The sequence below is a fragment of the Oryzias melastigma genome, linkage group LG5 (genome assembly GCF_002922805.2).
Source record: "Oryzias melastigma strain HK-1 linkage group LG5, ASM292280v2, whole genome shotgun sequence".
NCBI classification, from domain to species: domain Eukaryota; kingdom Metazoa; phylum Chordata; class Actinopteri; order Beloniformes; family Adrianichthyidae; genus Oryzias; species Oryzias melastigma.
Genome location: NC_050516.1, coordinates 28,318,888 through 28,342,472, shown reverse-complemented (window position 1 = coordinate 28,342,472; position 23,585 = coordinate 28,318,888). Strand labels below are relative to the sequence as shown.

Here is a 23,585-nt window from a genome sequence, read left to right as displayed (position 1 = left end):
TTTAAAAAGTCGACTGCACCGTGCCTTTAAGTTGAAAGGTTTTCATAGTCCGTGACCAAACCATAGACTTAATATATAATGGACCAAACCAATGCGAGAACTTCAAAATAAAAGCTGAGTTTGAACACTTTCCGGGTTTCTTTGCATTTTAATGATTTAAGTATCGCAACATTTTCACAAATAAGAATAAAATGAATACATTAGAGCTCCGTACAAAAGCTTACCCAAAAAAAGATTTTAGTTCCGTCATTTTGCCTAGTTTTTGTTTATTGTGTCACAATGATCATAACAACATCATAAAATGTGACAACACACAATAACATGATTCCTAAAATGATAGTGGTAATTTAAAAAAAAAATGCAAAATTGTATTTACATAAGTGCAGATTCATAAAGATTTTTCTATTTTTTGTTTTGTTTTATTTCATCAATTTTATAAAACTATTATAAAAAATTATGCATTTTTAAATGTGTTGTTTAATTTAATTTATTATTCTCTCCTTTTACTATTTGTCAACTTATCGCTTCTTATTTACACATTCCTTACTGTATGTGCTTGTCTGTATGTTTTATAAATGTGTTTATATCTAATAAAGTTTTTTTATTTAAAAATGAGAGGAGTATTTAACTCATAGGTCAACTGATGGCAAATCCATATTTAAGTTATTCTCTTTCAAATTTTTTAAAACGTATTTCATTTGGGAACAATACATAACATCAAAATAATACAAAAACTGTTAATAGACGAAAAGTAGCAGAAAGAAGAATGTATTTAAATGTCTAGAAAAGGTCAAATCAAGGACAGCTGTCATCATGATATTAATTAGTTGATATTAATTGCTTCGTCATCTCCAGGAATTAAGGCAGATTTCCGCGTGGTTCAGGGAAGAAGGACTTTCTCCTGATGCGTCTTCAGAGGCTCAGCTGTGTTTCTTGTGGCGTTCCCTCCAGCAGACGAGGAGTCTCTTGAGTGCTGTGACTAAAGATCTGGAAGAACACCGCTCCCAGCACTCAGCAGAGCTGGCTGAAGTAAGCGTTCACTTCTGAGCTACAAGTTCGGTCAGGGCCTGGCGTCTGTTTGCATATACACACCGATAAGTGTTGAGTGATGCGCAACAGGAAAAGAAACTGTCAGCTGAGAGTGAGCTCTAATGTTGCACATATAAAGCCATGTTGAGGCGACAACAATTTCCGCCTTAATTATTTGTTTACATATGTTTTAAATGTTGTTTTTTTACTTTAATTGTTGTTGTTTTGTTGGGATGATATTGTTTTTGTGCAGCACGTTGGTCAACTGGCGTTGTTTTCAACGTTCTGTTTAAATAATGGTTAAAAAAAGCAAAATGACATCTGAGATGCTTCAGCAGGATGTCTGCGGATCCTTAAAAAATATTATAAGGAAGTGAACTAAAATACTGCATTAAAAAGGATTACATTTTCTTGTCAATTTGATGTAACTTTCTATCACCAAAAAAAAAAAAACACAAATCCATGATTTTCTATGTCTTAAGGTTGTGAACTGGTCAAAATTGTTTCATCTCAATTAGCTGTTTTGCTTTTGCTAAAACCAGTTAGTTTTAGGACTTATGAAGCAAAATGAACAGTTTGCCGAAAAATATTGAAAATAGGCACAATGGGGACCATGGCAATCGAATCGAATGTTTGTAGCAAGAAACACCAGAATCTAGCTGTTTCAGTTTCTTTGTACGTACAGTCTAGATTTTAAGTAGGGCCGGGAATCGAATAAAAAACTTTAATTAATCGCAAACCTGAGAAACAAATTAATTGCGATTAATTTTTGTTTGTTTTAGTTGTAGTATTTGCAGACCAGTTATTATCTGTGAATTATCACGAGACGAAATCACACAAAACTGTACATTTGGAACATTTATTTTTAATTAAGGCTGTCAATCAATTAAAACCAAAACAAAATGACAAGATTAAAGTACTAAAAACCAACTAAATATCTATGTCTTTTGTAAATAACCATGGTATAAGTGGGATAATGCTTGACGAAGTGTTTCAGTGTTTCACAATAAAAGCCTGCAAGGCGAAGAGAAGGACTGCCGCTCCGTGAAACGTGCTTAATATTATTATTTTTTTTTTTTTAATTCTTTTTGATAAATTGTATGCTTTAACACGTTATCGTTCACAACCCTAATTTGAAGTCCTCTTAAGAAGGTCTTAAAATCCTTAAATTGAACTTCTATACATCAGTAGACACTATAATCAGCCTTTCACACAGTTTGTTTCTATGAATGTCTTTGACATAAAAATGAAATAAAGAACTATAGTTCCCTCTCTGTGATGTCTTTTGTGCCTAAAGTGCAACAGCAGATGTATATAAATAAATAAGAACATTTATTGTAGTTATGTAGAGAATAAATTAGAAGTGGATCTTTAGGAAAGTCTTCAGAAAAATGTTGCATTTTTCCAATGAAATAGATATGTTTGACAGTTTAGTGCTAACATAAAGTAACATCTATGTGAGTTAAACTGAGTTTTTGCCTTTTGTAATCAGGTTTGTCAAACAGATTGAGTTGTTTCTGTAATCTGAAGATGTCTGCTATAAGAAGTGTTCAGAAAACTGTCCATTTGTGTCAAAAGAAATCTTGTAAAAGTATTGTTTTGGCCGAAATAAAACGTCGGTATCGACTGACAAGTGGATAAGATAAAGCACCTAATCCACTTAAGTAAACCTGTGCACCAGTCCCCAACCATCTAAATCCAAGTATTAGTGATGCTTGCTATTATTATTCAGAGAATAATAATTTCCACTGACTTTGGACTGTCTTTCTGAAAGGTGCGGAAGTCTCTGGAGCAGATCCGGATCTTTACCGAGCAGAAAAAAGAGTTGTCTCAAGAAATACAAGATGAGAACGACGAGCTCAGGGAGCAGCTGCAGCTTTTGACGTCACATCAAGGTGTTTATATGCACGTTTTAACATGATAACATCTTTAATTCAGACATCTCTTTGTTGTAAATGAACCAAAGATAACAAAAATGCTCAGTGATTTTAATGACAATGCATTCATGCATTCTGGTTAGTTCTAGTTAGAGTTTTATCTTCATACAACAAGATCATGGTTTGTTCTTTCTTACTTTTTCTTATTTCTTTTTTAACAGATGCTCAAATAAGTGAAGTGGCCAAGATGCTTTACAATGAGGGTCTCACCGAGCTGATTCCCAGCAGCCCCAGTGAGCAGGTGGCGTACCTCTTGGTGGAGAGGGCCTCCCTGCTTGGGAAAAGTGAAGATCCTGACAAGCTGACAGTTGATGGAAAGCCAGCCATCTCAGTAGAGGCAAAAGCTCTAAATATTTGCCAGGTTGTTGAAAAAAAAACATTTTTTATGTGTTTGTGGCATAAAATGGCTTTATTAGAATTTTTTTTTTTCTGCTGTGGAATTCTTTCCTCCAATGTTCGCAGTCTAACCACAAGAGGGCGCCACATCATATGCAAAACAAATGGAAGAAGTTATTTGGACTCCAGAAGAGTCCACAGAGCAAACATATTATTTCTGTATGTATTTCAGCTCCTATTGAGCGCATCCCTTAAATACTAACTGCATTCTGAAACGACCCTCAGGTTAGTAAAGCTTGCTAACTGCAGTTCCTGTTTAATAAATAAACAAAAAAAACATTTTTGCATGTGTTCAGCAGCATCCTCCTCACCTGTGTTTCAGTGTTTTATTTCCGTTTTCAGCACAATAGGTAACTTTGCATGACAGAAGAACTTCAAGTTCCTGCACCACTGATGCATCTTGCTCAGGTGATCATCTCCAGGTGTTCTTTCTAATCTTGCATGCATTTCTCAGTGTTAGCTCCTACAATTTTCCCACACCTGGTTAAAAAGAACTTTCTAGATGCAATAGTTTTGGGGTTCTGTGAGCTTTTGTGTTCACGTCTGTGTAGGATGAGAAGAGAACTCTGACTGGTCCGGACAGCAGTTTGGAGAAGGAGTGTTCCCGCCTGGAGAGGGACCTGGAGGAGGGCTCCCGGAGGCTGGCCATGGCCCACAACGAGATCAGGCGTCTGACTGACCAGCTGGAGTCGGCCCATTTTACTCAAAGACTGTATGGTGAGGAAAGGCCATTTTTCTATTTGTTTTCCTCGTCTGAGCTGGAATCTGCCTCAAAACTGTACGGCTGGATAGCTCCAATATTGCTCGCCATTTTTGTTGCACCTGTAATGTTAGGTTGGGATTTTAGGGGGCTTTAAGCTAGCGGGAAAGAGTGTAAAGAAAGGGGATGATGGGAAATAAGTGGAGGCTTACTTCCGCACTCTGAAGCACAGAAGTTAACATTTAAATGTAACTAATGATCTTTTGTTTTAGCATAACTTTAACATTTTAAACCAGTGTTATGTATTTTCTGGCAGCTATGCGCTAACGTAGATGACTGGCGACTGGATGATGCACTGCAGCAGCATTTAAATCCACTCATGGGATCCAGATGACCTTGAAATTCATAAATCCAAGCAAGTAGGCGTGAAAAATTATGAATTTGTGAATTTAAACAAATACATTTTATTAAAAAAAGGTGTGATCAAGCCACCCAACCCAAAAAAAAAACTGGAGTTGGTTCTGGTTACTCTCATCTACGTGCCAGTTTACTGTTTAGAGGTTGCTGGAGCCTATCCTATGTACAGTTGGTCAATACCAAGGTACACCCTAGAGAGATTACTAGGGGCAGTTATCATCATGTATTAACCTGTGAAGCGTGTTTTTGGACTGTAGGAGAAATCTAGAGTGCTCAAAAGAGAGAACATGCAAAGAAAAGTCCCAGCCGGGATTCGAACCGGGGCCTTCTAGTTGTGAGGCGAGAGCGCTAACCACTACTACTGCAGCCCTGGTTTCTGTATCATTTTATTTTCTTAAACCAAGAAGCTTTGAAATAAAATAAAAAAGACAACATGGCATTTTAGTACAGAATATTTGGACTGTGCAGCCGCTGTAGGTGAACAGATTTAGTCATTGGAGCGTTTGTGTCTTTCAGAGCCTGAGCTGGAATCGGCCCAGAAGGAGGTGGAGCAGCTCAGATATGAGGTGGAAAAACTGAAGAAATACGGTACGGTTTCATTGTTGTGCTTATGTCCTCATCTGCTTTTTTGCCTTCTAAAAATACATTAACTCACAACAAAAAAAATTACTAGGAGTGCCGGATGTTTATGCAGCTGACAGGTTTTCAAAGAACTATTTTGTGTCAATAGAAAGGTTGTTTATTTAACAGACTGCAACACTTGAAACTAACTATGCATTTTGTAGAAAAATCTAGTAAAAAAATATTACAAGTGGAAGGATCAATTATAGTTTAACTTTGTCTTTTGCTGCAGCTGTGAAGTCTGAACAAGTTTCTTTCCATTATATTACCAACATGACTGTCAATCATTTTAATTGCATTGAATTATCCTCCTTGTTTTGTGAAGAAATGGTGGAACTGCGTAAGGCAAAAGAGCTTAACGACCGTCTGGACCTTGAGATCCGGGCCTTGAGGAACAGGGTCCGCTCTCTGGATGCTGAAAAGCGCTCTTTGCAGCAGACTGTGAGATTCCTCCTGATTTAAAAACTGTCAGAAGACATATACTTCCATTTTTGATAGACCTGTACTTATATTTCTGCAGGAAGAATCAAAAAGAGAGGAATCTTCCCTGCAGGAGCGAGAGGACACAGATATGGTTGGAGTGAGTCTTTATTTGTATTCATTAGGGGTTAGAATTGGCTAACAGTTGCTGTATGTTTTTTAGGTAACTCTTGTGTAAATATTTAAACACCATACTGTATGTGCACAGTCTTGAAAAGAGTATTTCATCTCACAAAAGATCTGTGTGTTTTTCCAAGGTGGGAGTTTTAGGGCGGAGTCCATGGTTCAGAGAGCCCAAAAAGATTTTCCTTGAAATGTTTTTATTTGAATCTTCAGTGAAAAATGTCCCAACATCTGGAGCCTGTTGTGTAAGACGCTTCACGGTTTTCTGTCTTTTCTCTCAGACTCAAAGAGCAGAGGTGGCAAAACGCAGCAGCATATTCACAAAAGTGCAAGACAAACCAACAACTCCAACACAGCAGCTGATGGACAAAGAGAAAACAGTGAGTGAATGAAAAGACACACATGGAACCGCATTATGGTTCTGATGAAGCCACACCTTAAGTCTTAGTCACAACATGGATGCAGGAGGTCTGCAGGTGAAAAATGGGCTAACCTGTACATGGCTATAGAAGGCTGTATAGGTTATAGACCACTCTGTGAACCATTTTTTAGAGAAAACATTCATGATATTTTTTTTTCTATGGGCATGCTGCAGGCGACAGGTTGTAGTGAGCACTTATAGAACCCATAAGGGTAGGAAGGAGGGAAGTAGGTGACATGATGGAACATCATACAGACTTTTCCTTTTTCTGTCTCCCTGAAACTGTGCAAGAACCCCATTAGCGCTCGTGTGGAGTTTGATCGTTAGGGATGAGGAAATTAGACAAAGTGTAGTTCATGTGGTACAGTGGGCGACACGAGTCACATAAATGCAAAAATCACAACACGACAAAACCCGAAGCACAACGACAAAAACTATAGGACGCTGAGAAAATAAGAAGCACAACGACAAAAGGCACAGTAAGATGACAAAAGGTGATGCACAACAACAAAAGTGGAAGCAGAACGACAAAAGCCGAAGCACAACGACAAAAGCTACACAACGATGAGAAAAGTGGAAGCACAACGACAAAAGGGGAAGCACAACTGGAAAAGTCAAAGCAAGACGGCTAAACAGGAAGCACAACGACAAAAGCCAACAACACAACGACAAAAGTAGAAATTCAATGACAGAAGCCAAAAACACGACGACAAAAGCCACAACATGACGACAAAAGCCAAAAACACGACGACAAAAGCCACAACTCAACGACAAAAGCCACGGCACAATGTTAAATACGGAAGCACAACGGCAAAAGCAGAAGCACAATGACAAAAGCCGCAGCACGACAACAAAAGCCACAACACAATGACAAACCAGAAGCACAACAACAAAAGCCAACAGCACAACGACAAATGCGGAAACCCAACAACAACAGCCAACAACATGACGACAAAAGCCACAACATGACGACAAAAGCCAACAACATGACGACAAAAAAAAGCCACAACACCATGACAAAAGCAGAAGCACAATGACAAAAGCCGCAGCACGACAACAAAAGCCACAACAACATGACAAAAGCAGAAGCACAGCAACAGAAGGCAACAACACAATGATAAAAGCGGAAACTCAACGACAACAGCCAACAGCATGACGACAAAAGCCACAACATGATGACAAAAGCCACAACATGATGACAAAAGCCACAACATGACCACAAAGCGGAAACTCAACAACAAAAGCCCCAGCACAATGGCAAATACGGAAGCACAACGGCAAAAGCAGAAGCACAATGACAAAAGCCGCAGCACGACAACAAAAGCCACAACAACATGACAAAAGCAGAAGCACAGCAACAGAAAGCAACAACACAATGATAAAAGCGGAAACTCAACGACAACAGCCAACAGCATGACGACAAAAGCCACAACATGATGACAAAAGCAGAAACTCAACGACAAAAGCCACAGCAGAATGATACTTAAAAGTCAGTCATTTTTTTCTATTGTGAATCATTTTGCATTGTGTTGTGCCTTTTGTCGTTGTGTTGTGGCTTGTGTCGTAGTGTGCCTTGTGTTGTAGTGTTATGGCTTTTGTTGCTGCCCTTCAGCTTTTGCTGTGATGTGGCTTATGTCTTCATGTTGGCAACTTTTGTCGTTGTGCTTTAGCTTTTGTCGTAGTGTTGTGGCTTTTGTCATTGTGCTTGTGGTTGGAGCTGGAGAACAAGTTGTTTTTTTCCATGGGTGACATCACACTTGCTCGGTCCAGTTCTCGTGCACAGTCAGTGGTTTGAACACGTAATACACATGAGACGAGTTTCTGCTTCATGCTTAAACATGCTACTCATGTCGTTCTGTGAAAGGTGAAGAGTTACTGTTATAGGTAACTTTTCTCAAAACGTATATGCTGCTACCAAATATAATTGGTTCTAGAAATATTTTTTTGTTCTTTTAATTATTTTCATTAATTTTGTGTCATAACCTTTTAGTATTGAAACAATGTGATCTGCAGATTTACACAAGATTAGTTAATCCATGTGAACAATTAACTGTTCAGACCCAAGTTTCATTAATACAATTATTATCACTGGAGTTACAGTATTCATTCAGTCTTTTTTTATTATTTAACAGTAAGTTACATATTGTTTTATCTCCTGCTTTGTTTTCAGCCTGTGGATAAAAGCAACCTGGCTCTGATTTTGGCTAAAATCTGCTCTAAAGAAAACCACCTCCATCATCAAAGGTTTGGAGACTTTGCACTATGAGCTCACTACCAGTCATTTGACATGAAAATCTGCTGTAATGTGCTCATTTAAAGGTACCTTCAGGAAAAAAGGCAAGTTTCACATGCCAATAAAAACCTCATCCTTCAAGAAGACACTTCCTCAAAGACAGAGAATAAACAAGTCCAGACAGATGTGAGCAAAGAGAGTCCTCAATCCGAGGTAATGCTGTTTGGCTACATCATTAAACCTCTGTTAAAACTAATGCTATGTTCACATCGGGCCTGTAATTTTAGCTTATGGTGTTCACACAGGACTGTCACTACCTGATACTACCACATGGTGTGAAATGTCAAAGTGGTACAAATCTTGCTCCAGGTTACTACCATATCCGAATTCCTGATTGGTCTAAATTCAGTAGCCAGGTTTTGTACGAAAAACCCCAAAACAGACTTAAGAGTTTTGCCTGAAACGCCCGTCTACCCATGTTTACATAGACTTTTGATTCCTTGAACATACATTTCCAAGCCCCCTGTGAATGCAGCATCAACAGCAGCCAGTTTGTATTCAAGTGTTAAGCAGAATGTCTTTGTTCAACGATTAACTGTAGGTGTGTCCTAACTGTCAAGCTGAGTGTGAAACCCTGAAGAAGGAGATCTGTGAAACTCTTGAGTGCCTCGATAAACAGAGGAGGTATGCCGTTTTATTCAAGAATGATCATTTATTATGTGATTATTGACATATTTCAAAATCACCATAAGGAAACACATTTTTAAATGTGTAGTGGTTAGCACTGTCACCTCGCAGCGGGAAGGCTCTGGTTCAAATCCCAGCTGTGTCCTTTCTGTGCCTTCACCTGATGCAGCTGGATAGGCTCCAGCAACCCCATGACTACTTATGGGATTAAGTGGGTTTAGAAAAAATGAATTAATTTTTTCATCTAAAATTACACAGCATAAATAAACATATTGAGTCTTTCCAAAAAAACATTAAAATGTAATTTAAGTGATGCATATATTTTAGTTTAATTGTTTACACGCAGAGAGAAGGTCTAACCAAATTTGTTTTGTTTATGGGCTTCCAGTAAATACCACAGCGCCAGAGAAAAACATAAAGAGAAGGTTCGTCTCGCTAAACAAGTTTTTGATGATGAAACAAAGTGGCGTGATGAGAGGATAAAGAGCCTGGAGCGGGACCTCTCTTTATGCAGCCACTCACTAGCAAAGGTAAACATGCCTGGAAATGAATTGATGATGCCACAGTTTTCTGATAACTAAATATTTTTTAGTGAAACTTCTCAGATTGGTTTTAGATTGTTATGCGTCCTCAGTTTTCTAAACATTTGCGGCCCTTTTTCTTTTTTTCAAACGTATTTATTTCATGCCTGAGGTCATCAGTTACTACAAATACCGTTTCTATCTTCTATTTTTAAGAAACAATTTTGCAGAGATGTACAATATATGTTAATTCTTTAGATGATTCAAGTTCATTCACTTTACATTATTTGTAGTCATGAAACAAATTATAATTCACTTTACGTACAATGTTAAATTCAATGTATGTACAATGAAAATGTATCACCAAGTAGTAACTTCAGATCAGATTTGAGTTTATCAAAGCTGAGAAGAAGAAAAAAATATATAAATTTGGTTTCATTTGTAGTTTGTTTTTAATAGATAAAAAAATATTTTTAAATTATATATTTTTTTTTAAACTAGGCTTTTAACCAAAGTGAGCAGATTTTGTGGGTCAGCTTGTTTTGTTGCTTCTTATTGTATTTTATTTTTTAATTATTTTATTTACATTTTATATCATGTTCAGCGCTTTGGTTGCTTCTGCTTTTATATGTGCTCTAAAAATAATAAATTGGTTAATTGGCAAAGCACAAGTATTCATTTATTTTTCGTTTGTTTTTCTGACATTTGTGTGATCTGTTAGAGTTAAAGAAGTTGTTTGGAGCACTTCCTGTCCTCTGCTTGTATATATCAAATAGAATGTTTGTACTTGCAAATTGGATGTGAGGTAGTTACTCACTTATTTGTTTGAATTTCAAGGAGAAAGAACTCGTTTTGTGCATCAGTTTGGAAAACGAGAAGCTGCTTCTTGACAAGAGGAAGCTGTTGGAAGAGCTGACTGAAGAGGAACACAGCAAGAAAGACACTAAACTAACAGCATCTTTGTCTAAAACCAGGTATTAAATAAGGGTGCAAAATACCAATCTGGGTTATATTTTGCTTAACTGACAATCTATCTGTGGTTTTTTAAAAATTATTAAATTATGGCTCTTTTTCTAATGATTATCTGATGTTTGTCATCGTCTTTTCTTCTCATTTTTCCCTGTTTGACAATTCTCCTCTAAAGGGTGGATTTTTTAGAAATGGAAAACAAAAAAATGTGTGACAGAATTGCACAACTGTCCAATCATGTAGCCGTCCTGGAGCGCAGCCTGCAGAAGTCGCAGCCTCTTCACCTCACAGAGGTACGGCAATCAGGTCATTCTACATTACATATCACTTAATAAATCACAAGTTGATCACTTGAAAGGGAGTGGAAGGAAGCGAACTTATATAATCCCACCCCGACTCAACCATACCATTTTCTCTACATGAATTATCAATATCCGGTTCAGTAAAAATCTACTTTATTTATTTGAAAAGGAACCAGGCGAACCAAGTCAACAGATTCCTGCTTCCCTCCCGGAGCTCACATTAAGGTATTTGTGATCCGTCTCCTCAGCTGCATCACTGTTTTTTTTGTTGAATAAATATTCTGTCATGTCTGCGCTGTTTGTGTTTCCAGAGGGATGGCGTCCGAAGAGTCTGAGAATCAGGACTTATCAGGCAGCACACAGGCTGCTAACACCAAGCAGACAGACATGACTGCATCTCCTCACCGTCCAACGGTGGAGCTTAGCTACCTGAATGTGACAGTCATGCAGAGCTTCTCTGACCTCCCCAATGCTATGTTCACACCCCCTTAGGTAACATATGTTCAAGTGATCCCTTCCAATGAAAAGTCTAGGTACCCTAACCCAGTACCGGTACACTAGCCCTTACCCGGCACTGGACGCGATACCAGATGCGGTACTAGACCCGACTTGTTACCAGATGCGGTACCCAATAGTGCCGAGCGGATCCATCCAAAACCTCGATCGATACCGCCCCGCAGGTATCAATATTTCCCCTCTTGTTAGAAACTTTTCTGTATCCAGAAGACTCGCTGCCTGTGAGATTTCATAGTGCATGAATGCATTGTTCACCTTATTTCCACTCTCTCTATTTATGCTGAGTTGTTTTTACAAGTTACCTTTTTATTGTTCTATTTAAAGGCTAAGAAGTTACAAATTATTTATATTTCTACCAGCTGTTTCTTTATCGCTAAACATTTCTGATTTATTTTTGTATTAGTTACTTGTTTCTTTTGGTTTGAAGACTGTTTGCATTTACTTTTTATTTAATGTAAATAAGTTTTTATTTTAATAAACTGCGTTCCATTTAATTGAAAATATTGTCTTAATTCTGTTTTTTACGTTAATCAAATAATTTAAAAAAGGAAATGTACAAAAAAAAACATTCACTACAGTTAGAAATAATTGAGATTTTAAGGTTGGTGTCACATCCACCGCATATACAAAAGATATTGGTATTATTATTGATATTGGTGATATTGACTAGTATCTGATCGATACCCAAGTGCTTAGTATCGCCCAGCTCTGGTACCGGGTTAGGGTACTGGTGCGCTCTGCGTCCCAGCACTGGACCGGTTCCGGTTCCTGGCCCAGAAGTTGGGACCAGTAATTTAATGGGAACAACAAGTGCGTCAAAAACCAGTTAGAGACACACAAAACCTGAATTTTTGATCCTCAACCACACGTCAATATGTGACGAGTTGGAGTGAGAATGTGTTTCTGCCGGACGGGGAGCTGATAAAGGTGTTTTAGAAAGAAACCACAGAAATACACTCGGGTGTTGAGTTAAAATAATAAATGGATTTATTAAAAAAACAGTTAAAATCAGCTAAGAGTAAAGGACGACTTGTTTTCACTGAAATATAACGGAAATAGTTAAAAGGCCTTAGGAAAGAAAAAAAAACATCCACACTAACCTGTTTAACAGGTGTTGTGTTTACCTGCCTGTAAAAAAGTATTTTAAGAATAAAAAATGATCAATGAATGTGTCTTGGAATGGTTTTTTTATATACACCAGTCTATCAAACAAACAAACTGCAACCAAAAAGTGAAGAGGTAGATTCAAAAGATGTTGAGGAGCGGGTTAAGCCCCGCCCCCAGTCCATCCCTGATTTTGCAAGCCATGCAGGGCGGGGTTAGGTCTTTGCATGGAGCTGATCCCTCCAGTCTGCACATCTTCATGCAAAAGGATACAAATTTATCAGGCGTTTTTTGTGCGTTAAGTTCGATCAAAGTTTATGTAAAATCCCACTTTATCATCTTTTGATCTAATGTAAAAGTGTTCCCAATGGTCTTTTAACGATGATCATTCTGTTATAGCCAAAAATAAAGTCCTTTCTAGGACATTATTTCTGCAGAGTGGCATTCTTTTATTAGAAATTTGTCTCTCAGTTGTGGGCGGGACTATTGGCACAGAGTAAACCTGCACTTACTTCCCATCATCCATCTTTTTACACCATCTCCCACTAGCTTACAGCCCCTCACACTCCCAAATGACATTAACGGTGCAACAAAAATAACCAATATTGCAGCTTTCCAGTCGTACAGTTTGAGTCAGCTCGGAAAACAGGAAGCTTGTGTCTTCTTGTTGTAGCGTCTTTGTCATCGCTACAATCTTTTTGTCTGCTCCTGATTCACAGCGATTTGAATACTAAGAAAATCCAATGTTAAAACCAATTTTCTTATTATATGTCCTCCATGATGAGAAAAATGCCACAACAACATGCTAAAAGCACAGGATATTTAAATAGTTGTCAACAGAAAACCTAAGCTATGCGTAGTTTGTTGTAATACTTTGGTGCCCACATCAGTCTGCGGACCTGAATGTCGCTTCTTTTTCCTATACTGGCGTCCCAGCAGAACTCTGGAGACAGAACCCTGCTGGGTTTGTGGAGCCAGAAGTACTTGTTCAGATGGCTTTCGTCGTGCCAGATAGCCTCCACGTTGTTCTGCTTATCCTCCATGATGCTTTTGTGGCAGGCATCGGCCAAGGCCTTTACGTTTCTCCAGGAGCCTCCGAAAACTGCCGCGTGGTAGTAAAAATCCCCCGTCGCCAAGTATGCACTGGACTTTGGGTTCTGGTCATAGGTGAATAACCACTTTGGCAGGCGGTAGAAGTGAGCGTGGAGCAGAGCGACTGACTCTCCCAGAGCCTCAGGGCCGAATCTCCCGGTAAACAGCTGATCGACATCAAAACAGAAGACGTGTGTGGAGTGGTGGCGAATATCGGACTCTATTTGGTCGGATATAGACTTCATTCGCATCATTGAGATGTCTTGCCACCTCTTGTGCCTTTCTACTTGGATTATTTTTAGGCTTCGCTGAGGGTCCAGTTTGATGTTCGGCACCTTCTCTGGAGTGTCCGTGAAGACATAGTACGTCACAGGTAAGCCCAGCATGAAGTGCTGCTCTGACGAGTCCAGGAAGTCTTTGAGGTAGACATCCAAGTACCTGAAGAGGTGAACAGACATGTTTTTATACTTATCCTAAGAATCCTGTTTAAAAAAAAGAACAAAACTAACCTTCCAATAGCAAACACAGTCAGAGCAACAGAAGATCCTTGTGATTTGTGCTCCTGGTCGTAATCATCAGGTTTAAACATTCCCTGCCAGATGATTGGAGCTTTCCAAGTTGTGCACGTCTGTACATCTTGTCTTGAACTAAAAAAAAACAAAAAAAACGATTTGCATGTCATTGTCTTGCAATATTTTCTCAAAGGTGAGTTGATAAACTTAAATGTTTTGTGATTTTTTTTTTCTAGAACATTCTAGTGGAGAAATTTTCCACTTTGTGATTATTTTTAATCTAAATTTTTCTCTTAAGTGCACATGATATTTTTTTTTAATTAAAAAAATGTTCTCATTAGTGTTTTAATTATGAATGCAAAGCTTTTAACCAAAATCCCACAACCTAAAGATATTTATCATGCTGATCTGAAGCCTGTTTTCCTAAATGCTGTTGTGCTGTTGTGTCGTAAAGAAGATCATTCATTCAAACAGAGTCTGTCTGAGACACTTTGACAGAGATTTAAAAGGAGAAATGCAAAAACAACACTACTCATAACATTTGCTCTGTTTCATAAGAAAAAAGCCACACAGACATGTTAAAACTCAAAAAACAGGATTTTCATTGGAGGGGGACTTTAAGGTTTGTCAAACAGAAAAGTAAGGCGTTGTTGGCCCCCGCCCTGGGACATAATTATAGAGTATTAAAATAAATCCTCTCATAAGGATGTGTAGTTTCTTTCAGGGAAATGGAAACTGTTTGAAAAGAGCTTAAATTGTTTAAATTCCCCGCTATGTAGTGTAAATATTTAGACATTACAAATCTTTACAAAATTGGAATATCCATTCAAGCTAAAATTTTGAAAATGTTTTTCTTTGATTTGTTCCCCCTCTTCCTGCTTCCTTTCAAAAGGACTTTCAACATAGCCTGACTTTCTACAGAAATAAGAAAAAAATGACTTACAAAAGATCCAAGTTGGCATCAATTCTGTTGTCTAGGTTCAGCATCCTTGAACTCTCCAAAGAACATTTTTCCATCGGCAGGAAACTGCACAGAAATCTGATATTACAAAAGGGTTACTCCCACTCATGTTCAATTTACAACAACTGTTATAAAAACTAGATAATTCTACTACATACGAATATCCACAGAAAAGACATCAGTTCTGAATCTACAAGTTTCTTGTAAGTTCTCTACCAAACTAATTCAATTAATTGCTTTATCGAATGTCATTTGTAAGCTGTATAAATAAAGTTTATTGAATTGAATTTCCTGTTTGCTGTACTCACTTTAATGTTGGAATGCTGATGAAGACAATGCAGAGGGCGCTTATTAGGGAAAGGCCCCAGACCCAAACACTCCGTGTCCTGGGGATTATCCTGTATCAACAGGTGAAAAGCATTTAAACATCAATTTACTCTGAAATTCCAAAAACAAAGAAAAAAATATAAAAAAATGTTGTAAAGTGTAAACATTGGAGCCAAAACCTTAATAGATGTTGTGACTTTGAGAAAGTTTGTAGTTTTTTGGAGTTTTAGAACCATTTTCTACCTAGAACATCAGTGTAAAAGTATGCAATTTGATGGACATTATTTCTAAATATGTAAAGATCAGGTGATACGTTTTTTTATTTCTCTGTTTTGTGTCAAACTTAATTCTATAGGGAAATAAAGGGGAACTGAGACATTTTAAAACTCCTTTTTGCTGCTTCAGTAAGTCTCTGATGTTAGAACTGCTGTTTATGTATATACCTGTCAGAAAATTAGATCCATTTCCCAAGAAAACAATTAACTTAAAGTTTTTATTAAAAATACATTTTAAAAAAACTGTGGTTTCCACTATAAATAGCAGTGGAGAGACAGAAAAAGAAATGTTTTAAAACAGTTACTTTTCAATAACCAAATACGATCCCCAAAAAATCAATATTTACAAAAAGCAAAATCAATGCAACTCAAGCACTAAAAAATCTACAGTATCAGAACATAACACATTCTTAAAGACCCACCCCAATGAAAACCCAGAGAGCGTGCATTGCAAACAAAAGGGATGGTGGGGAGTGAGGCAGCCTTCCTCTGTGCCAACAGGGTCCACAAGTCCAGGGCAAAGTTCTAATGAAACACCAAATGCACCTCAAGGAGTCAAACAACTGGTTTCAAAGTTAGAAATGTCATTTCCCAGATACTGTAAGTGTGTAATAACTGGTATAGTGCTGACAGAAAATCCAAATTTGACCTTTACACACCTCCTGCCACCTTTTCTTTTTTTTAAAAAAAACAAAACAATGCAAATTATCCTACAAACAATCTCAGGTGTTACAAGAATATTTGAAAATGAAGCTAAAAGCTTATCAAGTCCAAGCCCCTTTGTTCTTATTCCGCCAAAATGAAACATCTCTATCTATATATAGTAACATGAACACAAAACAAAATCCGTTTATTGAGCAGAACAGCTAAACAACAATTTTGTACATTTATATATATACTATAAAAACATAAACACATAAAAAATCAAAGTATTTTATTAATGTCTTGATATTTATTAATTATATCAACCTTATTAAGTGTTTTTAATTTATGTATGGTTTGATCATTTTTGATGTCTTCACAGTTATTCCATAACTGCACCCATGGTGGAGATGCAGGTGCAACCGTTTTATCCTCCAAAACGAACACATTTCTCACAAAAACCTTTATTTTGAAGGAGCGTCACATTAACATTCCAGTACAAAATCAAGATGCAAATCCAGGGTATTCAAATGATGATCACTTTTTTTTTTTTACAGATGTGGGCTGAGAGCCTCTAGTATTGGGCAGATTTTGCTGTCATAACCGGAGTTTATTGACAATAAACCCCTGTTGGATTTCATGCTAAGCTTTGTTTATATTAAATAGTTTTTTTTTTTTTTTTTTGGACCGAACGGAAAGGAAGAAGGAGGGAAACAACATCATAAAACATCCAGGTCTAAATGGCAAACTAGAATGGGCGGGACCTGTCTACACACTCACTCTAGTTACACACACACCTGTTGGGTAAAATAGTCTCCACATTTAAACTAGTCATAATTTACACAACTGTAACTGCTGCTCACACACTTCATCATACAAACCCACACAAAAAGCCTTTCATTCTGTCACACAAACTATTAGTGCAAAGGTGAGCTGACACCTGTGCTCAGGTGGGTGTTTATTTTTCTCTGAGGTGGATGGTGATGGAGTGTAAACATGGGGAAATGATGATCAGTAACAGAAATCAGATAAAGGGTAAACGGTGTACGCTGTACTGCTTTCTTAAAAGCCCCAAAAAGCTTTACACTCACAGTCCCTTTAATGAAAATGCTAACTTTATACATGTTCGTCTGATAGCAGTGATACAGACACTGGAGACACGTGTCCTCCCACACTCAGACGCTGTTAGCAGTGGAACAAATGCAGACCGGCCGGCAAATCGGCCGTGCACAAACGCAGAATCCAAGCGCATGTGCCGGCGTTCGCTCCACGGCGCGATCTCACACTGAAACCGTTTTGTCCTGCTGTTCCACGGCACCAATTTCAACTTCTACATTCCAGCGCTTTGTTAGGACATGCAGGTACACTAAGAGGAACTTCTCGTCCACAGTGATGCCTCTCACTATATCACATATGTAGTTGGAGTTCATCCATAAGAACACAACCTATTTGAGAACGTTGGAGGCATATGCAAAGTTGGGATGAAAACCAAATCCCCCACAGCCAGGAGGACCTGCGAGTCGGGACCGACGTGTGGACCCTATATCAGGAGGAACAAGGATGTGGGGGGAAGCCCACAAAAACAAGTGAACTTCTCCAAAAAAACAAAGAACCACATCAAACGAACTCTCAGTCTCTCACCCACAATGCATTTAAAAGGAGCACAGTTGAAGTTTATTTTATCAAGAACACTTAGGTAAAAGTATAGCAAGTATACAAAACATGTAGTGTGCGAAGTATAACTAATTTATCCTAATGAAACCTTTTTAAGTTTTCAAGAACGTATATAAAAGTAAATGTCAAGTATACTGGCTCACTTTTAGTATAGACTAAGAAAATTGTACTACACTTAGATTACTTTTTACTAAGAGTCTTGAAACTTCCAGCATGGAGTTCAAAAAAGCAAGAACTTTAATTGATCCCTGAACGGTGAAACTGATTCAATATCATAGCTCAAAATAAAAAAAATAATAACAGATGATTAAAAGCACTAAAAGTGTCCAGTATCTATGCATAGTTTATGAGGTTTCATGAAATACATGCAGAAAACAGACAGTGAGCCATGCAGACGTACCTGTAGGGTGCCGTCATGTTGAAAAATCCTCATGTGGACTGTCAGGTTGGATATTAGGTGTGGGTGGAGTGTATTTCAAAGGTAAAGTGGTATATACGTGAGCCAGAGGGAGTGGCATGTCTCAGCACGAAGCCAGTATTTGCATCAGCTTCTTTCAAAGCAAAATTACAGTCCTGCTTGGCAATGTGTCTTTGAGCAAGTACATCACATAAGTCACAATAAAACAGACTCACTCATGTGAGGTGGAACAGAAATTTATTCTGGATTTGTTAACATTTTAATCAAATGTAAAAAAAATCTAACGTATTTTTGTTGTGGTCATGGATAGTTAAGATAGTTTCTATACTTATACAATGTGGATATTTCAAATGCTTGGGTCTGTATTATTTTAATCCTGTTCTCTTAAAAGTGGTGCTGCATTATACAGGCTGCATGTCCATCCTCGTCAGTCCTGAAATAAACGTTAATACTTTCAGCTTCACCTTCGTTCTTTTTCCCCCAGTGCCAGTTTCTAAAACTATAACATTAATGTTTTCAACCTTTTCTTTTTTGTTGTCTCTCGTTTCTCCTGAATCCCACCTGAAACCTTCCTCCACCTCCTCCAACCTGCTTGGTACAATGAACCTGCAGGATGATCTCAATCTCCATTGATTTCACATGTGATACAGAATGCCAGCAAGTCTTGTTTTTAAAATATTGAATAATCAAAGTAAGATGTACGGTGGCTGTACGGTGGCCCTAAAGGGTCAAAACAATAAAAGTCAAGGTCCGGGGGCCGGATCCGGCCCTCCAGATCATTTTATTTTATTGTTATTAATGTTGATGTTATCTTGGACTTATTTCTAACTTATATAATTTTGACAAAATATATATTTCACGGTGAGTAAACTATTAAAAGTTATTTAAGGTTTAGGTTGATTTACTCTGGAATAATATTCCTGTCTTTTTATTATTCATATTTATGTGAAAAAGTTAAGATTTTAAACAAATTGGTGTTCTGATAGCTTTTTGGACTGTTTAACCATTTACTAAGATTTTTAGGTTGTTTCGGTATTGAGCTAATATTTCAGCTAAATGCTAGTTGTTTTTATTGGAGAAAAAGTTTGACTACATCGATCAAGGAGACATGATCCATTTTTTTTTTACTTTCTCAGTTTCTTTTTCTCCTCGGTCTGGCACAAAATCCTCTTCCGACGCCTTCATACGTCTGTATTAATCCCGAGCTTGGAGGTTAGTCACTATGGACGAAGGAATGTTTAATTTAAAGAGCGTATGTAAAAATTCGGACCAGCCGGCCGGCGGTGCAACGGATGATTTCTTGTAAGGTTGTGAAAGATATTTATCAAATCTATCATGCGAGAGCCTTTCACGCTTTTACCTCTGCAAACAAACTTCCCTTTTGAATTCCAACTGATGTTTTGGGAGGAAATTTTTCCAAGAATGTACTTTTTTATCCGCTTCAACGTCATCCTTTATTCTGAGCGTCAAACGTGCTCAGACCTGCCGCTGCCCTGGAGGATGAAGGAATTTTGGCGTCGGGAGTTGTAGTGTTTTCTTTCCAGAGGATGCTTCAGCTGCTGCTCTATCTGCTGCATCCGCTGATCTCTCTCCCATTGTTTCATCAAAGACTGTAGTAATTCAGCGTATTTTTTAATTTTCTCATAAGAGGTCAGGCGATCACGAGCGGCAAAACCGCTAAATAAATGAAGGAGGGATGGTACCAAGAAATCTTCAGATTTTTTTGTCAGCAGTCTGTGTTTGGCTTTCAAACCGCTTTTTTAATCAGCCAGCAGCCTGGTAAATATTCTTCTCTTTTTCAGCCGAGGTCGCATTTACGAATGGGTACAACGAAGTCACGTCGACGTAATGAACGGCTTCGTTTTCTGCAGTCGTGTAATTTCACGGGACACGTTCTGCCTCCGTACAGCGAATCGTGCGGTAAAAGAGGCTCAGAAGGTTGAAACTTTTGGAGAAAATGTTTTACCTCTGTGTGTGTTTTTTGAGTCAAATCAAACCATTCGTGGTCCCACATGACGGGGGTCTGGACACCGTAAACGGATCGCAAAGGTTTTAAGAAAATGCTAAAACCTGTTTGCAAAAAAACCCTTGCACAGGTTTTCAAAACCTAAGGCAGGGGTCGGTAACCTTTAACAGTCAAAGAGCCATTTGGACTAGTTTTCTGCTGAGGGAGCCACATAGATTTACTTTAGCCTTTAAGAAATTTGGATAATTAATTACCATTTAAAACAAAAGAATAAATATGAATTGTTCCTATGCTTTGGCACAATCAAAACCAAAAATATAAAAATAAACTAGCATCTCTCAAGATGGTTTTTTTTCTTAATTACCTTTTACCTTAGATGCTGAAGTAGTCAAAAAGCTAGCTCTTTGCTTAATTATTAGCTAAACTCCAAAATTGATTATAATTCCTCAGTAAACTAAATTGTTAAAAAATGTTAGCCTGTTGCTAAAATAGAAGCTAAACTCTAAATTAGCCTTAAAAATCTCAGTAGATAACAAATTAGCCAAAAACTTTAGCTTATCGCTACATTTTTGTTAGCTAACTCAGTAGAGGCCAGATCAGGCAAAAAAAAGCTAACTTGTTGCTTAATTACTAGCTAAACTCCAAAATAGCCTAAAATTTCTTAGGAAACTAGATTACATAAATTAAAAAACTTCAAAAAATTACTATTATTTAATTTTTCTTCAACCAGAGAGACACCATAGAGAGGCAAAAGAGCCACATGTGGCTCTGGAGCCGCAGGTTGCTGACCTGTGACCTAAGGCTTCGGACATGTTGCTTAATTTCATCGTTAAAAGGAGAAAGAATCGATGAAGGTCAGATCATAATCTTCGTCTTTCAAACATAAAATGTTGAATTTGGGCATTAATCCTAACGTCGTCATGGCTTTGAGGATCAGATAGACGTCAAATCCTTTTGAGTTGTGAGCAATCAAACCCGTACCTCTAAATGTTGGTCTTCTGAAGCGCATAACTGATTCTCTGGCGCAGTTCAACCCGAAAGACAACCACCGTTCTCCCTTTAGAGTTTTGATGCAGGCCAAAAAGGGGACGTGCTCGTTGTTTTTGTCGGGGAACGTTTCAAAATCAAAAAAGACGAGCTTTTCATTATGATCCTGAGCGGGGGGTAAAGGTTGAATGTAGCACAGGCTATAGGCTCTTTGAGTGACAGATTTAGTTACAATCAGCCTATTCTTCACGGTTGAGCACGCCGGGTCATTACAAACTGAGCAGTGACCGAAGCATGCGTGATGATACGGGTTTGAGTAAAGTTTAAAGCAGAAATTGCAAACAAACTGCCAGCCCAGTAAACCTTTCAGATGTTTTACCCCATAGTAATAGTTTTGAAATAAGAATAGAAAATTTGATTGGATTGAATAGGATTGGATCTGTCTGAAAATCCGGTCTCAAAATGCGAGAGCGCTCCTTCGTCGTGTGTTAAAACTTGCGACGGCCCTCCATGAGTTTGATTGGACCGCGGTGACGCAGGCGGAGACATAAACAACAATCTGCGGCAGAAACATCCCCATTACCTCTTGGGGAACCATGGGATGCATTTTCAGGTAGCCAATGAGCTCAAAGCCCCGCCCCCATGTAAAATTAGGCTCAGCTCAGCAGTGAAAACTCGAAAAGAGAATTGAAACTGAAAACTGAGGACTGGAAATGAAGATTAAAAAAATAATAATAATAAAAAATTCAAAACAGCAGCTGTTACTAATGGATAATTTGTATAAACTGTCATTTTTGGATTTATATTTTGTTTTATTTTATGTTTTCACAATTTTTTTTTCAAATTTTCAAAACATTTTTTTTTGCATTTTCAGTTTTCCTTCTTCAAAATTTTCAATTTTTTCAGTTTTCAAGCTTTCGTTTTTGCTTTTCAGTTACAATATCTGTTTTTCAAGTGTTCAGTCTGTTTTTCGTTCACTTTATGCTGATCCTTATTTAAAGAAAAGAGCTCAGGATAGTTTTTTCAAACAGTTTATGACGGTAAAACAACAACAACAACAACAAGCTTCACATTTCTTGCAAAATTTCAGCAACCATCATCCCAAATCTGAGCAGCTGTCTGGTCAGGTAAAACTTTTGCTGGACCAAATCCATGTTCAGCTGATCCTGAGAAACTCTTTCAATGTCTCGGTCTGGAAAAACAAAAGAAAATTAGAACGTTTGCATTTAGTGTCGTTAAAACATAATGATAAAAATCATACGAACCTTCGGCGGGGAAGGGGGGAGGGTCTTGATGTGTTTTCTTGAATTCAGGATTCTGGAGTTCTGTTACAAGGAAATGCATTTTTAACAACATGTACAAACCGCTTCCATCATTTAATAGTTGTTGTGATGTGATGGGGTTTCTGTTCAGAAAAAATAAAGTTTGTGAAAGAAAAATCTTTCCTTTAAAAATGGTTAAAAAATGTAAGGGGGCAAAGGACAAAAATAAAAAGCAAAAATGAGGGAAAATGAAAATTAAAAAAAAGGACCCCTAATCGTTAATCGGCGATATTGAGTCATTTATTACCCGGTATAGTAGTGGATGTGGCGTCATGACGTCCTGCGTCATTCAAAATGGCCGGCGGGACCAAACAAGTATTTTCATACGTTGTTTTTTTTAGTTTTTAAATAGACGGTAAAGTATGGAAGTTTTAATAGGTCATAATTCAAAGTATTATGCATTTTTCAATTGATAATTCTATTTGCAAATTCACCATGCAATTTGAAAATACATTTTCTGATTTACAATTCAATATGAAAATTTACAATTCAATATCACAATTTTAAAAATAAAATATTGAATACAATCAAAATCAATTGCATTGTAAATTGTCATGGGTTTTTAATGTCATAATTCAAATAATGCATTTTGTAATTTACAATTCAATATTTAAAATTGACATTTTAATACATGGTTTGCTTCAAATCCATTTTAAAGTAACTTAAAATCCCACGCTCTGTGTCAAAACTCAATTCATCATGCAAAACAGCGCCCCCCCTGAACTTTAAGGTGTAATGGATAAGTAAAGCAAAATAAAATGACAACCATCGTAAAACGGGGATTTTCTGAATATAATAATAAACGTGAATCCACCGTGTCTTCATCTTTATTATCTGTGTTTGTGAAACATTTGATTGAAAACTGTCGCCACATTTCATTATACTCCTGCTATGTGAGAGCTGATGTCTCCTGAAATCCGTTTTTGTCGTGGAAGACTCGGTTTTGTCTGAAA

General features: G+C 37.6%; 3 protein-coding genes across 6 annotated transcripts in view; 1 reads left to right on the top strand and 2 right to left on the bottom strand.

The window, feature by feature from the left end:
- The first annotated feature begins 3,271 nt into the window (after positions 1-3,271).
- On the top strand, positions 3,272-11,777 carry si:dkey-264d12.5 (coiled-coil domain-containing protein 30). Of its 3 annotated transcripts, none has more exons than XM_024271205.2 (16): positions 3,272-3,327; positions 3,429-3,587; positions 3,705-3,770; positions 3,914-4,079; positions 4,996-5,067; positions 5,426-5,541; positions 5,621-5,680; positions 5,985-6,083; positions 8,295-8,368; positions 8,444-8,570; positions 8,959-9,041; positions 9,433-9,574; positions 10,403-10,539; positions 10,710-10,827; positions 11,006-11,061; positions 11,148-11,777. In XM_024271205.2, exons 3-16 carry the CDS (start codon positions 3,723-3,725, stop codon positions 11,326-11,328), a joined length of 1,479 nt encoding a protein of 492 aa, XP_024126973.1. In that variant the 5' UTR covers positions 3,272-3,327; positions 3,429-3,587; positions 3,705-3,722; the 3' UTR covers positions 11,329-11,777. The 3 variants fall into 3 exon arrangements, with proteins under 3 accessions (XP_024126973.1, XP_024126972.1, XP_024126974.1); XM_024271206.2 differs by having other exon boundaries at positions 3,291-3,327; positions 3,429-3,521; XM_024271204.2 differs by having other exon boundaries at positions 3,429-3,770.
- A 1,245-nt stretch (positions 11,778-13,022) lies between these two features.
- On the bottom strand, positions 13,023-15,515 carry LOC112145436 (alpha-1,3-galactosyltransferase 2). Of its 2 annotated transcripts, none has more exons than XM_024270664.2 (4): positions 15,330-15,515; positions 15,004-15,099; positions 14,058-14,195; positions 13,023-13,986 (listed from the first exon to the last, which is right to left on the bottom strand). In XM_024270664.2, the coding sequence occupies exons 2-4, from the start codon at positions 15,075-15,077 to the stop codon at positions 13,302-13,304; spliced, it is 897 nt and encodes a 298-aa protein (XP_024126432.1). In that variant the 5' UTR covers positions 15,078-15,099; positions 15,330-15,515; the 3' UTR covers positions 13,023-13,301. The 2 variants fall into 2 exon arrangements, with proteins under 2 accessions (XP_024126432.1, XP_024126431.2); XM_024270663.2 differs by having other exon boundaries at positions 15,004-15,087.
- A 6,767-nt stretch (positions 15,516-22,282) lies between these two features.
- LOC112145274 overlaps positions 22,283-23,585 on the bottom strand; it is a gene marked incomplete in the record, with an annotated part of 11,260 nt that continues 9,957 nt past the window's right edge. The window contains 2 exon segments of the mRNA XM_024270410.2: positions 22,283-22,502; positions 22,576-22,635. Coding sequence (XP_024126178.1) covers positions 22,378-22,502; positions 22,576-22,635 — 185 coding nt within the window.

Excerpts from the sequence above, each read along its gene's own strand:
- si:dkey-264d12.5 (XM_024271205.2), top strand. The coding sequence starts at position 3,723 with ATGACAGAAGAACTTCAAGTTCCTGCACCACTGATGCATCTTGCTCAG. Across the intron at positions 5,681-5,984 it reads AGGACACAGATATGGTTGGA|ACTCAAAGAGCAGAGGTGGC; the intron begins GTGAGTCTTTAT and ends CTTTTCTCTCAG. Across the intron at positions 9,575-10,402 it reads GCAGCCACTCACTAGCAAAG|GAGAAAGAACTCGTTTTGTG; the intron begins GTAAACATGCCT and ends TTGAATTTCAAG.
- LOC112145436 (XM_024270664.2), bottom strand. The coding sequence starts at position 15,077 with ATGGAAAAATGTTCTTTGGAGAGTTCAAGGATGCTGAACCTAGACAAC. Across the intron at positions 14,196-15,003 it reads GATGCCAACTTGGATCTTTT|TTCAAGACAAGATGTACAGA; the intron begins GTAAGTCATTTT and ends GTTTTTTTTTAG. Across the intron at positions 13,987-14,057 it reads ACTGTGTTTGCTATTGGAAG|GTACTTGGATGTCTACCTCA; the intron begins GTTAGTTTTGTT and ends TCACCTCTTCAG.